Source organism: Magallana gigas, chromosome 9, assembly GCF_963853765.1.
Source record: "Magallana gigas chromosome 9, xbMagGiga1.1, whole genome shotgun sequence".
Lineage (NCBI taxonomy): Eukaryota > Metazoa > Mollusca > Bivalvia > Ostreida > Ostreidae > Magallana > Magallana gigas.
In genome coordinates, this window is record NC_088861.1 from 35159075 (window position 1) to 35174737 (window position 15663).

The following is a 15663-nucleotide window of genomic DNA, read 5'->3' on the forward strand; positions in this document are numbered from 1 at the left end:
AATAAAGGAATTTATTAACTTTTTTTCTTGCAAATTGTTTGAAACTATTGCTTAATTATGTCTACCAAATTTAGTAATGATATGACGTTAAGTAACATAGCTATGACAAAAGTCTTCGTATTTTTGATTGACCCTCGTATAAAATGAAATGTAGAGTATAAGCGAAAATGTATCATATAATGGCATTCTCTGTTTTTTGAAAAATGCTTTTACTCAATTCTTCCTCCAAAGCGTCGTGAATCCATCACCATGTACTTTCCATTATTCAGAGAAAAATAAAAACACCTTTCGCATTCGAATCGCCCGTTAAATATACATTTAGTTGATATTTATTTTTAATCTTGACGTTTTCCGCTTCAATGAGAATAAGCTACATATGTCACGGCATGTGTCACTTTCGTATCCGCCCTCCAAACTGTGTGACCCATATCAGTGTCACACCTCAGTGAATTAATAATAACTCGTTTTTAGACACTTTCGGGACAAGAAGACATAAACACTTGTGTTAAATAAGGCGAAAAATGGCGGGGTTTCATGTAACACTGTACGGATTATTTCACGGTTTATCGTGCCTTGTCTGGTTTACGTACGGGGATTTTGATTTGACAGTTCTTCATACGAATGATGTTCATGCACGTGTGCAAGAAATGGATAGCTACGGTGGGCAGTGTACTAACAAGAACTGTTTCGGGGGAGTCGCCCGGATGAAAACGAAAGTTCAGGAAATAAGGAACCAGTTTCCAAACACCCTATTACTGGATGCCGGGGACCAGTTTCAGGGAACTCTTTGGTTTCATCATTTTGGTGGGAATATAACATCCACCACTATGAATGAACTCGGATATGACTTCATGGTATGTGCCAAATGAACAAAATAAAACAAAATTGGTTAAAGACCCAATGAATATTGACATAAATATATTGCATGTTAACATAAATAACTTGCATGTTCACATACATAAGTCGCATACCAACATAAGTTGCATCTTGTCATATATTATGTTGCATCCTGCGTCTAAGACGCCACATATAGGCGTAACGAGTGTTTTACCCATATAAAAATCAGGTTTTTTAAAGATTTATAACTTGCATGTAGACATAATTATCTTGCTTGAAGGGGTAGAAATATGCCACCAAAGATAAAGTAAAAATGTTTTGTATTATCTGTTGAATGATAAGTAACAAGAACTTAGACAACTTGAAAAAAGCTTATCATAACAAACTTCGTTAACTACAACCAGGGATATTACATTGTATTAACAGGTATACATTGTTTTTTCACACTAATATAAATGTTTTTAATAAAGAAATCACCCGAAAATAGAATAAAGGCCGTGCACTTTTTTTGAATTCAGTAGATTAATACCCGACTTTAAAGGGGCATGGTCACGAGTCGGATCAATTTTTATTTTCTATCTTTATTGTCTACAATGCTTTAAAAATGCACCTTTAATGATCGACCAAAATTTGATTAGCAGTCTTAGAGTTATATGTATAAGCAATATCCAGAACTCACATGTTAAACTCTTTGATTAGAAAACATGGCTCCTGCCATGTTTTTGAATACATTGACTAAATAAACCAGTAAAAGTCATGTTTCAAGCTGATTTTTCTGTTTATTCTTATTGAACATCGAGTTCCTAGAGGTTGTCACATTCAACATTTAAAATTTAAACAAAAACATGGCATGAGCTTTGTTTACAGAAGAGTTTTTAGCTCTGTATCTCACTTAGTCAAATAACTCGACAAACGATACCAAAACCCAAGTCACATTAAAAAAAAAAAGACAAATGGCCGATGGTTTTAAGGCAAAAATGGGATTTTTCGGCCGATCACAGTTGTGTCCATTTGAGGCATCCGGCAAAACTTACAATTTGCACATGCATTGTGCGTTGCACTACTTTGTTTACTATGCAGTGACAGCTTAGTGTAAATCTTCATGAATTTTATGTAAATTTATTGAAAAAAAATTATTTTGATGCATTTGCCTTGAGATTTAAGCATTTATACAGTTACAAAGTTAATATTCAAATCCTTTTTTCTTCATATATGTAAGAATTTTAATTGCAAGTATGCTTTACCATCTAAGGGTTAAGTTTATTCATTCCTTTCAATTTCGGAAATTAACAAAACGGTGCGATATATCCTATTTATAAGGTTTATTGCTTGTAATGCTTTTACGTTATCTTACATTGAAACTGACCAATGGAATCACATGCCGATCTAGCTATCATTTAAAAGAAATATTTGTTTCTGTTTCGCTGGCATATTTCTTTAGTTTAAACAGTCCTTGAATAGTCCGTCGATCATCGTCCGAACATCGGTAGACAAATTGAATATCCATCGTAGGTCGGTCGGCATTTTTTTCTAAAATGTCGGCTGGAAGACACCGATTTATGAGGGTCGACTGGTCTTTGTGGGTGATTTTGACAAATCGGCTGATCGAGGACCGACCGTTTACGGATTAGTTTAAACATCTACCGTCTATCCGTCGATAAACGGCGACAAGACGGATGACCCAATGCTGCAGTCTTTTTGTGATCGGCTTCGATCGATCACTGTTGTGTCCATATGAAGCATCCGGCAAATGCTTCCACGTGCGCACACATTCCGCTTGCATAAGTAGTTCTTTTAAAAACTTGAAGCTTTGGTTTAGTATTTATATAACATTTTACTCAGTTTTATTTCAATTCATTTACCTTAAGAGATGCAAACATACATTAAATACAGTTCGACCTGTTAATTCAAGAATGCACATTTTGTCTCACGCGTAAGATTTTCATTCGAAAGATTCATTCAGTAATACAGTTGACCTCGATGAACTGATCTCGATCGTAAGAAGATGTTCTATGAAATGACCTTGATCTATTGATGTTGCATAATAGTAGCTAGGAAGACAGCTTGATTTATAAACATTACGTTATAATACGACCTCAATAGCAAGTTATGATGGCATTCAATGTTTTTCAGTCGCATTAAATTATTTTAATACAACTCTCTTTCTTTGTATACGTGTTAATGCTCTTTGAAGAGCCCTACTCAGTATTCTGAAGAAGAAGAAGATACATTAACATTTAATGATTACGTTAAAAATATAAAACTAGACGGGGAGTTTACGAACTGCTTTCCTCAAATTTATTTCAAAATTAAATTTGTTGACTGTTTATAATGATGAAATTATGGTGTACAGATTCAAAATATTCTATATTTTGTAAAAATACAGCACTTTTTAAATTATTTTACATCAAACTGATATGTTGATTGCTTCTAGCTATCTATATATCATTATTGCGGATCATTCCTTTAAAATTAATACTTGTTCGTCAATGAGTCGAAGCAATGTCCACTGTTTAATATTCAGCATTGAATTACGAAATTGTAATGTGATCGGCCGACCGTCAAAATCAAACAGGCTCAATGTCTGATGATTGAGAGACGACTTACCGCTTAATAAATACTCAAACTTCTGAATATACCGGTGGTCCTAGAAATTAATGCAACTGCTTTGCATCGTCCGATACCAGCGTCGGGTGATCATGTTTCTGCAGCCGACGATTTAATTGTGACCTAGACATAAAATTTCGGTTTACGGTCAGGCATTCCTTGCTGAAACATTGTAAACAAAGAAATAAAAAGAAACATAACGGTAAACAAAAATCGTGACCACGCCCCTTTAAATGCACGGTATACACGAGTACATCCTGCTCTTTTCAAAATAAAAGATCTGTGAAATGGAGCTGAAAGGACGTTCAGCTAGGTAAACAGTTTGTTCAACTTAGACAGAGGAACGAACTTTGAAAGCCGCTAAACAACTACATGTATCATTTTAAGCTTTTATTGTAGAAAAAAAAATCGATTTTTTAATTTAAGATGGTGTATTTTTATCTTTTTAAAAGCCGTTTAATTTTGAATACGTGTAACAAATATTTCCATGCATTTCAAGATGTTATAGTTCTTTGGTTCTAAATACAATTTAATATTTAATTTTAAAGATCTCTCTCTCTCTCTCTCTCTCTCTCTCTCTCTCTCTCTCTCTCTTTCTGGGAACATGACCACGTGACTAGCTTATTTAAATATATTTCTAGTGAATAATGGGATAGTCATGTAAGGGCATACAAGAGGAGGTTATCTAGATGCCTTAGACTAAACAGGCTCAAGTTAACTTTAGAACCATTTTAACAATACCTTGGAATTTCATTAGGACGTACATGTAGCTATCTATTTCTTGCGTACGTGGTAATAAGCAAAATTTGCACCGATTGCGTGTAGTCTTAGCTCAAAAGCCAGACAAATCTTGTTGATTTCAGAGAGCTATGGCTGAGTGGCTGACAATGAAATACACAGGCCTTCGTCACATTGCTGTTTATCACAACTACCCGAAGTCTAAGCTCTTGTTAAAATGGTTCTATTTCACCCATGACATGTTACATTTAAAAATAAGGCATGATTTAGGTGCTTATATGGTAAATATTATAGGATTAAATTCAATGGCTAGATAGTTTTTACTTGAATTATAACTGTGTTTACATAACCTGGCCCCGACGTCACCAACTTTCCTCAAGTCAATACTCAGCCTCAAATCTGAGATTTGACCTCAAATTTATGCACTTTCCTTTAAAGAATTTGAGTTGAGGAATGAGTTGAGGGATTTGAAAATTTTGGTGACGGTGGAGCCCGGTAAGCATGCAGTTAATGAAAAAGCGTAATCTGCTTAATCCAAGACTGATTTATATAATAATTTTTATATAAAATTTCTAGATAGTTATAATTCAATTCATTAATTGCAGGATTCCGAACAAAAATTACTCATATTACAATTATAGAACCATAAATACATTGTATACATTAAACAATGCACGTGTGCACATGACATATATACAGATGTGTCTTTTTAAAAATAAACTGCACCCTAACGATGAATTATCTTACAGGCGCTCGGAAATCACGAGTTTGATCTAAAAATCAACGGCATCCTGCCTTTTCTCAAGGACGTGCAATTTCCGGTTTTGAGCGCAAACATCGACACTTCCAAGGAACCCTCAATCTCTCCGTTTGTTGCTAAAAGTCATGTGGCCCTGGTTGGCGGACAGCAGATTGGAATTGTGGGATACACGACAAAAGACACTCCTATTATTTCTTCACCAGGTACATTGTATTCAATTAAGGAATAAATAATCATTCTTTGAGTATTTTGAGGTGATTAGGCCTATAAAAAATTGTGTGTTTAGGGTAACACTGATAAAAAAATTAGGTTAGGTAGGTATGGATTTTTTTTTTTTATATTTTATCAAATTTTTTTTGCACGAATCGTAAAATTATTTGTTTGTGTCATATTTAAAAACGAATTTTTAAATAAAAATAATATAAAATTCACTATCGGATAAAAACAGACATCTAAAAATGGTAGGATCGGGGCATTTTTGTAGGTTAGGTCGGGTTACACTAAACACATAACTTTTTTTTAGGCCTTAAGAACGGCTGGAATGATCAAATTCAATAAAGACCGAAGGCTTTATGATAGCATTGATCAGCCCTGACCGGATTAGATCACCTTATAGTAATAAAAAAAAAATGATTACCTATTATATAAAGTAAGCGAAGCCAGTTCTACCAACAAGGCGTGTGTAAATAGAAAATTCGGACTAGTTGCACATTGATTTAACGGATTTTGTTGGCGTCAGTAACTCAGACCAGTAATGTCCTGTTTTTATCCTACCAGCAGGTCCCCGTAAATATGGTTTCCCATTTCACACTCTCACGAGAACAAGACAAAAACAATTAAAGACTGTTAATGCATTGTAAATATACTGCTGACACAACGTAATTCCACCACATAAGACTAAATGAGTTTTTGTCCTTTCGAGTGACGTCACAATGAATTTCTTAATTACACATTTTTCGGCGTCAGTAAATTTCGACCCATGATGCTATTCCAAAAATGGAATTGATTGTCAACTTCTAGCGAGAATTGAAAGTAAATCTTTTTGAAAAACAGATAAAATGTGTAATTTCAAGAACATCATGCTTTTTAGGTAAATAAAACAGTATATTTCGCGCAGTTGTTTTTTCAGGATAGTTTTTAAAAGACAGACGGATTTTGACGTAACAATAAGGGAAAATTACTCTAATTAGTTAAATGAAATCTGCTGAAATATAAATACCAAATTCTTCTCAAAATCTTGCAGAGCTAACGAATAGAGACGTTACTTCAGAGATAGGAAACAGCTGTAACTTGCTCTCATTTGGATGAATGCTCACATATAATTTATTCATTATATTCACAGTAATTTCCAGGAACGTTTTTTAAAAGGGGACGTGACAGCCTCATTCAAAAAATCTTCACAAGCAAAAAGAAAAAAAAAATCAAAATCAGGAAAATTCTAATCCGCGGCGAGGAAAAGGGAGTGCGTAGTATGCCTTTAGCTCTTTAGCTGCTCAATGGTATCCTTATTTCCACTCCATTTATTACAAGCTCTCAAAGGGAGGGGGGGGGGTGGGGGTGTCAACTCCCTTATATGATCAGCCAATTTTTATACGTAAATTAAAAAAAAGATAATTTATGAAATAAAAAATCTAATAAATAATGAATAATGAAAAATTACTGAAAAAATAGGTTTTCATTTACGTTACGTTGCTACTTTTATTGATTTATCATAATTTCTCTTTTGATCACATGCTGCGCTCGCCCCAACGGCCACACCGTAAAACATATTACTTATATAACTTTAAGCATTAATTGTAGATTAAATATTGCATGAAAAGATAGTCGATAAGGCAATGTATTGACCTATACATGACAAAATTACCGACAAAGACACTGGAAAATGTAAATATGGTCAAAATATACCAGAGGATTTTTAAAATGTGACGTGGCTTTAATAGTTACATGTATTTAATGAAATTGCAGTGTTCAGTTTGAGATAAAGAAGCTGAATGGTCTGCAAATTATGTAACAATATCTGTTTTCGTTCCTGTGATTTTATAGAGTGAAAAATGATAATGTGTCAATGTGTCATATTTTCAGTTGCATTTCTTTCACAGGTTTGTGCACGCACAATGGAAGATATTGCTAGCGTTCTCGAGCGCTAGCATCTATCATAATGTTAGTCTTTTTCACGGGAATACGCATGTTCGACTCCATAGTAGGGGGTTCTGGGAATACTGTACTACTGTAGATAAACTGTACCATTTGAATTTTGTTTTATAATCTTAACATGAAGTTTTGTATTTTAATGTAAATGTTAAAATATAAGGTGTTAAAATGCGAATGTATATGAAATATTACCGGTATGATAAATAGCTAGCTTTATCTTATAACTACCTTCAAGCTCGGAAAACAACTTCGGATGTGTTTTCCGAGCCTGCCGGAAAGGCCCGAGAAGATACGATTACTACAAAACAGTACCAATGGTTCCTAAAAATTTTCACATCGAAATTGAAATTGCAGTAGATACATGTATAATGATTGAGCTATGCCATTGCCGATGTGTAGCCCACTCTAGATTCACGATTCTAAATTGAGACCCCACTTTAGCACAATTCCAGTACACCACTGTGCCTTCCTATTGTTAATATATCGATTCAGAAATTTAAACCGATGTTTAAGATATCTGCTTTTGTGTTTTATGATGGCTACAGCGCTAGCTCACCAATCTTTTTAAAATAAAACCCTTTTGTAAATATACATGTATTGTATGTGCATGTAATAATATCTGGTTTAATGGAAGTGAATCAGTATATAAGTTCTGGATGGTCAATGATGAAATAAATATGATTTTCTAATTCTCGTCAATAGATGGAAAATACTAAAAAAAACTGTAAGCGGCATATTCAGATGTGATACTTATTTGCAGGAATTCGGCATAAAGATATTTTGGACTTTTATCAATGAAATGCACAAATAATGAAAAAGATGTATAAAAAACTATACAAATGTCTCACACATTAGTTTGAAAGTCATTTTGAGTTCGCCCAGTCTCAAATTCGCCTGCTGCTATACTGAGTAAAATGATTTAAAAGCGGGAGCGAATAAATTTTAAACCAGTACTTGTACAGCTCATGTGCTCTATTTACATATATTATAACGCATGTTGTTTTTATATCTCGAAAAAAAAAACCCTATTTGATATGCATTCCTTTTTTTACGTACTATCCAACCAAATTAGTTCATTTTGACACATAGCAAAATTTATTTCAGATCTGATCTTTAAATGGAAAGGCAAACTTGGTTTATAACATCCTATATTGTATTAAAAAAATAACAATGTGATCCAATAATACTTAAATTGCACACCATTTGTTTCAGAGTCTTTAATCTTCAACGATGAAGTCACTTCCGTGCGCACAGAGGTCCAAAAGCTTACCAGTCAGGGCATCAATAAGATTATCGCCCTTGGACACGCGGGATTTGAAGTAGACAAGAGAGTAGCAGAGATCGCTGATGTTGACATCGTAGTAGGCGGTCATACAAACACGTTTCTATATACAGGTTAGTAATAAAAATCACCGAAGTATTACTAGTATCTAAAATATGAACAGGATATTATCAGTCGAATCATGATGGAGAAAAGATAAGGGGATGTTTAGAGTGAATCTCGCATCATCTTACCGTAAGAATATTAACGCAGATTTTCTGTAATTTGTTTGGTGTTTTCCTCATTACTGAAGGATTCAACAACGATATTGTTATTCGTTGCGATAGGTAATTAGAGATCTATAAAGAATACATGCACATCTATGCGTTACATGTAATGTTTTTTTTTCTACCTGTAAATTTTGCAAGTCTTCACTCAAAACAAGCAAGATATATTCTATTAGCTTACATGGCTCTCTATCAGATGAAGGGGCCTCAAAGGATTATACTTATCTATCTTAAATTCCATTCAGGCAAAAGATGCCACCTACGTATTGCGCATGTACATGTTGGTGTAAACGATTTGAATATGTACTAACCAAAACAAAATATATGTACTAGTAATTGACATCTTTTTTTCGAATCTCTTTCTTTAACGATTTTTATTTTCTTCCAACAAAGTGATGTCATAAAAATATAGAGTTTTAAAAAAGATTATTATAAAAATCAAAATTTGGGTTTACCTTTTCTTCAGGGACTCCACCGTCCAATGACAAGCCAGTAGGAGAATATCCTCACGTAGTCCAGAAGTCCGGGGGAGACCAAACCCTGGTGGTCCAAGATTACGCCTTCGGAAAGTATCTAGGCTTTCTACAAGTGAAGTTCGATGATAACGGAAAAATTATAACTTTTGGTGGAAATCCCATTTTATTGAATAGTTCGATACCAAAAGGTATTTTGATCTTAAACACGACAGTCAAATTAATTCAATAAATTTTTTGGAATATAGTTCCTTTATGTTCTTACATTTATGTGATCACGATTACCGTGATGATAAACCTTAGCGCGAGGAAACGCTCACCACTCTGACAAATTGATGGCATTACAACATCAGGTTTTTGGGGAAGAATGTAGACATGGTTTTTACTGTTATAGATTGATGACGTATGCATGTTACATGCATGATGAAAGGATTTAAAAGCTCTAACACTTTACAATGAAATCAAATGCGGAAGATCTTCTACGTGTTTTTTTCTTCATAATTTGATTAGTAGACATAAGAGTTTGATTTAAAGACATCAGCGACAATGACGATGCTTGTCATATCGGTCGTTAAATTATTTCTAATGCGATGAATCTATTACTTAGATACAGATCTAAAGGGCAAGATAGATCTTCTATACAGTGCCATTGAAGAATCAAACCAGAAAACAATAGGGCGGGCATTGGTTACTTTAGATGGACACACATGCAGACTGAGAGAGTGCAATTTGGGTATGTATTAATTTTACAATTCCAATACTCTTTGTTGTTGTTGTTCTGTTGGTGTTGTTGTTGTTGCTTGGTTGTTCTTCTTCATCTTCTTCTTTAATGATATCAAGCGTTTCGATTTTGAAAGGAAATGCGATTGCGGATGGATTTGTCTACCAAAACTTAAAAGACGCAGACGACATAAATGGTACGAGGGTTTATATCTCGCTTGTCAACGCTGGCTCAATTCGGGCGTCTATAGACAGAGGTAAATCATTCAATAGGTGATTAAAATTCTATCGACTTCAAAATTTAATAATTAAAAATGATAACCCGCTATCAAATTATGGAATCTTTTAAAATACTTTTTTAGATTCATTGTTCTAAGGTATAGGTACATTTACATTCACTTTTTAGATAAATCAGTTTGATTGATGTACACTTTCAGGCCAGATACTTCTAGGAAAATTATACGAAGTTCAGCCGTTCCGGAATACCATAGACACGATTCAACTCCAGGGCCGGTATTTACGTCAAGCACTTGAGCACAGTGCCGCATCCTACAACGAAAGTTACCCGGATGGAGGTTTTCTCCAAGTCTCTGGTACACAGGCACTACAGTATAGTTAACTGTTTTTTTCACAATGTCGGCTAAAATATTTTAAATATTTTTACATTTTTATCAAATTCGTTAGGTATGAATTACGGCAGTTTGTCCATCCAAAGTAACCAATGCCCGACCTATTGTTTTCTGGTTTGATTCTTCAATGGCACCTGCATTTTGGATGGGTGCAAAAATGCCACCTTTGCACTGGCATAATTGTCTGGCACAGTGTGTGATTTTTTAATTCGTTCAACATTCTTCATGTTTTTAAATTTTTTAAATTTTCAATCTAAAAATCTGAGAAAAATCCCTTATTTCAGGATTGCGGATTAAATACAATATTAACAAGCCCGTAAATCAAAGGGTTGTAGAAGTCAAAGTCCTGTGCGCGGATTGTGATATTCCGGAATACAAATTACTAGATAACAATAAGATGTACGGCATCATACTGTCCAACTTTCTACTGACCGGCGGAGACGGCTACTCTGTGATCAAAGACCACGCCAAACAGGGCCACATTGTGGGTAAGGTCTAAAGGTTCATTTCTGTCTGTCTGAAACTGAACAGGGTAACTTAGATCAATATAAAAATGCACTGAGTATATTAATATTTCGGTTTACGGCGGAAAGCAGCTTCCGCAAAATTAATTACAACGATATATGGGATAGGAATAGGAACATTCTGAAATACGCCAACTTGTATAAAAAAAATCATTTACCGCAGAACAATGTACATGAAATTTTTTGTTTGTTTACAGTATATAATTTTTCACATTAATTTTGTATGTTGATATTGATTCTTTTTTTGTTTTGATTAGGTAAACTGGAGACAGACACGCTTGCCGACTACGTGAGAGACTTCAGTCCACTTTACACAGCTAGAGAGAACAGGATAGAGTTCGTGGGTGACAGTTACACGTGCGGCACAAACAGTGGCGACATGCTGAAAATTAATTTTTTCCAGTTATGGTTAATAGTATATATTATTCAAAAGCTTTACTCTGATGTGTGACATCTTTGAGTTTCATTAAAAATCATTCTTAAGTAGATTCCTTTATTTAGCCATTGAATACGTGTATGCTCCTGAAATTCAAATGGAGGCAATAAAAATGGTATTGATTCACTGTATAAAGGGTCATTTCGTTGTGTGATTCCGATCCCTCTGATAATTGCAACATGTGACTTTAAACTCAGTATATTGTAGTGTCCAAGTGGGTCCTTCAGGTCAGTGTTAACTTAAAGGCCGAACATTTTACAAACGCCCCCTTTTTTACCTGTACAAACTTCAAAAAGATGCCGCTTGTCAATCAAGTTTGAAACAATAGCACCCAATTTGATTGACGTGATCGTCCGAGCGTAATCTTGCCAGGTCCGCGGATTTCTGTTTACTAGCAATTAACAACGTTATCTTTGATATCTTCCGTCATTGTATTGTTTATTAGTCAACAGCTGTACAGCTCATAGACATATACAATTAATATACACATGTTATAATACATATACTGGTCACTTGAAAAAGGTATGTATTAAAAGGGGGATTAAAAATTGAATTTTTAACATTACCAGTATTAACATCGTTTGAAAAATAATTATTCAGTAATTAAAAATACGTAATTTATATTTCAATCATGTTGAATGCATGTGATCTAATAAATTCTACGAAGATGCATGAGCAGCTCCAAGGCACATACACTCTTCTAAGCTACTAAAGCTGTATTTACTGGTAATACACTCAACTGGAACTTGTTGCACGAAAACGTCAAACATGAAACTATAATTCTTACTAATTGTGACCACATTTAAGTTTGTTAGTTTGGTTTGGTTCTGTGTTTTTTTTATTGTTATTTGTGTGTATTTTCTTTCTGTTTTTTTTATTTCTGTTAGTTTTTGTTATTTGTTTTGTTTTACTTGTTCACTGTCTTTTAAATGAAAAGAGACAATCTAAGTGTGGACAAGTACTGTATAAATCGCCACTTGTAGGTTATTTTTTTCTGCACTTCTGACATTTTTGTCCCTATCTTCAGCTTTTTTCCATGTCAATAATGTCACTCCAGCGGCGAATCTTTTTTAACGTTGCTAAGTATGTAATAAATCCAGAGGTGCTCAAATAAAAGTTAACGAGACTTCCCCGAGATTTGTTCAGTTCCTGTGAAATTTAGAGCGAAGTATAAGTGTTCGGATAATATTCTCAAAATACTTAAGACTAGTACTGATCGTTTTTTATATCATATCCTACTTTGAATCATGTTAAAACATGAAAACCTATTAAGATTTATGTCTTATTTCATAATCTAGCGATTATTTAAACTGAACGAAGATATTCAGAACAGGGTTTTCGATCATGTTCAACCACTCTACACGTGGTAAAAAATACATGTATAAACATTGGGTTGCTTAATAAATCATATCCATGTTTGATGCCTTTGGTGTGCAATACTGTGTTTTTTTTAAAAAAATGAATGCGTGTCTGGTTTGTATTAAAACTTTCAAGATTTATTCTGCATAAAAAAGTATACTCTGTTTCACCATTGATTCTTTTGCTAGGTCAGGCGCGGATCGAAAAGTAACCCTTTGGGGGATCTAAGCATGTTAATAGTCGTAGGAGCAAAGAGCCTATAATTTCTATTGTCACATTTATTTCTAAAACTCATTTAATCCACCAATTAGTGAAGATAAAGTTTAAAATCAATAAACGTCTGGATTTTATATTTGACAACCCTTGTTTCAAAAGTTCATTCTATAACTTATCACATGCCTAATTATAGATTGAGAATGAGACAATTAAATCAACCCTTATTTGGAGGTTTATTTACAGCAAACCTTATAAGCATAATCATGTTTCTTGTCCACACTCTGATGTAGTGTGTTCAACATGTAGCTTTGTGGCCTCTGAACGTGAGAGCTAGCCCAATAAAAGGCGATTTAGCTTATTCATTACAAACATTAACATTATACTTTAAAATTCAGTTATGTGTATCTTGGAATGGAAGACATTAAATGTGATTTAAATCGGCAATGTGTGCTCATTTATTTATAAACTAGTAAAGTTATATTAGCTTAAAACTGCTGCTTTGTAGAGTCTTGGATTGGAGTAAAACAATAAAATAAATGCAATGATCCTGTTGACCATTTATAATATTATGCATTGAATTATTTGTTTATGACGTCGTCGTGTCAATAGCTGCCGTCAGGTGAGCAGACATATTTAATAACGTGCGTTCATTAAGGGTTTTTTTTTTTACATGTACGGTGCACAATCATGCATAAAACATTTGGTTTCTATAACACATACTCTTTTTTTCTTTTCTTTTTAAAAATTAAAAAAGATACTATTATTTCTGAATAATAACATGTGTTGTTTTATAATTCTTTTAACCCCATTAAGAACTATAAAATACACTTCAATACATATGACCGTACTATTCAGTAATAGCGAGCAAAGCGAGCTCTAAGAACCAGACTGAGTGCGCGTGGGAAAAGGAGCGAGCTTAACCTTCAGATTCATTAAGAATTTTTAGGAACACCCCATAATGCTCTCTATTGTTTTCTCCCGTAATGCTTATCAAAAATGGCTAACATTTAACTCGTAATTAACATTGCCTCGAGGTTTGAAGACAAGTTTTGAAAGCCGTGCAAGCTCTGGTATGACCCAAGAATTTTTTTTACATGCTTTCATTCCTTCGTATTGTGTTGAGATACGTTTACCAATGATTATAGATTTTAACAGTGATATCGCGCTATATTCCCCGCGATAAATTTTGAGGTGGATCACAGATCTATCATGCATGTACTGGCTATTTCAGTATAAACTACGATGCCTGGCTCAGATGATTTCTTATTTTTTTTTTTTTTTAATTTAGGCTTTGGTTGAGAAATCATATATATACAAGCAAGAGTATATATATACTCTACTGTCATATCGATCCAATTTTAAGCTAATTTTGCCAGGCACATAGCATTGGGGGGGGGGGGGAGGGGTGGGCAAAGGTGGGGGGGGGGGGTGGCAGCCCCCCCTCTTTTGCGCAGCAAAGATTTTTCTTAAATTTACATACAAAAAATTGAATTCACCAGGAGTTGCCCCCCCCCCCCCTTACTCTTCTGTGACCTAATAAAAAATGAATTGAAAATAATGGAATGAACAGTGTGAAATAGAGTGAAAAGCACTCGCCATAACGGTCGTTAAACATATCAATGGGTCAAAAAATCCATCCTTTTAATTATTTTCCAGTAAATATAGTGAAGGAACCGAAGAAACCGATAATACCTGTAAAAATTTACATCATTCCATCACTGAAGAGTTAATTGAATGAGCGATTGAACATTTGAACGTCATGACATGTTTAGACTATTTTAAGCTCTGTATATAAAAAAAAAATGTTCAAATTCCAATGCCTAACAGTTGGATTTATTTTTTTACTAATTGATAGTTCATAGCAAAATAAAATGAAAAGCAGATCTGATTGTCATTGTGTTGACCATGTGCATGTAACCTCTTTAACCATATTACAAAATTGACCTTTATTTCAGGAGATTTAGGTCATATTGTTGTAGCATACCGCTGTACATGTACAAACATTGTAACATTTGGATTTTATAGCGGGTTTTTTCTAAAACGTCATGGGGGGGGGGGTTGTTTAAATCTTTCATATCCGGAAAAATAATTCAAAACTTCAATGTAAACAAGCGAACATTTGTTTTGGAATTAGTAGGGTTTCCATCGAATAATTACTATTACAGTAGGTAGATTAAACATTCGTCACTGTTATGGCAATCATCACGTTTATCATATAGTTTTGTTAATGTCATGTAATATTTTTTCATTGATGTATGCCTTATCAACTATCGTTTTGTATTTTCAAACCAAAACTAAAGTATGTTATAAAAATCTATCAATGATGTTTTGTAAATGTGCGATAAGCCTAGAATGATACGAGATACTCCGCAGCCTTTATTTATATATATTTTTTACCTTACAATGATGCATTGTCTTATCAGATATTCTCGCCCAATTATCACACAAAGTTATTACGTATAAGTACGTCATCCATTATCAACTAAAGAAAAGAATATTGATTTTCTCGAGGAGAAAATCCATAGTTTTAAAAAGAGGCTGGGTTGTCTACAAATTAACCATTCGACTTTCCTTTGATTTTCTAATATGATTTTGTAACCTAAAGACATATTACAAAGAAACAATCCATATTAGTTGGAGCTTTGATTTTTTAAGATATATTTTT

At 33.9% G+C, this 15663-nt stretch overlaps 1 protein-coding gene across 1 annotated transcript; it reads left to right on the forward strand.

Moving 5' to 3' along the window:
- Positions 1 to 371: 371 nt before the first annotated feature.
- LOC105324749 (snake venom 5'-nucleotidase) lies at positions 372 to 11660 on the forward strand. The gene is made up of 9 exons (XM_034475403.2): positions 372 to 854; positions 4932 to 5145; positions 8306 to 8488; positions 9108 to 9305; positions 9722 to 9847; positions 9972 to 10091; positions 10272 to 10427; positions 10748 to 10951; positions 11245 to 11660. Exons 1-9 carry the CDS (start codon positions 522 to 524, stop codon positions 11436 to 11438), a joined length of 1728 nt encoding a protein of 575 aa, XP_034331294.2. The 5' UTR covers positions 372 to 521; the 3' UTR covers positions 11439 to 11660.
- The last annotated feature ends 4003 nt before the right edge of the window (positions 11661 to 15663 follow it).

Bases quoted from the DNA above. Each gene is read 5' to 3' on its own strand.
- LOC105324749 (XM_034475403.2), top strand. From the start codon at position 522: ATGGCGGGGTTTCATGTAACACTGTACGGATTATTTCACGGTTTATCG. The intron at 855-4,931 runs GTATGTGCCAAA...ATTATCTTACAG, and splicing joins AACTCGGATATGACTTCATG to GCGCTCGGAAATCACGAGTT. The intron at 10,428-10,747 runs GTACACAGGCAC...CCCTTATTTCAG, and splicing joins AGGTTTTCTCCAAGTCTCTG to GATTGCGGATTAAATACAAT.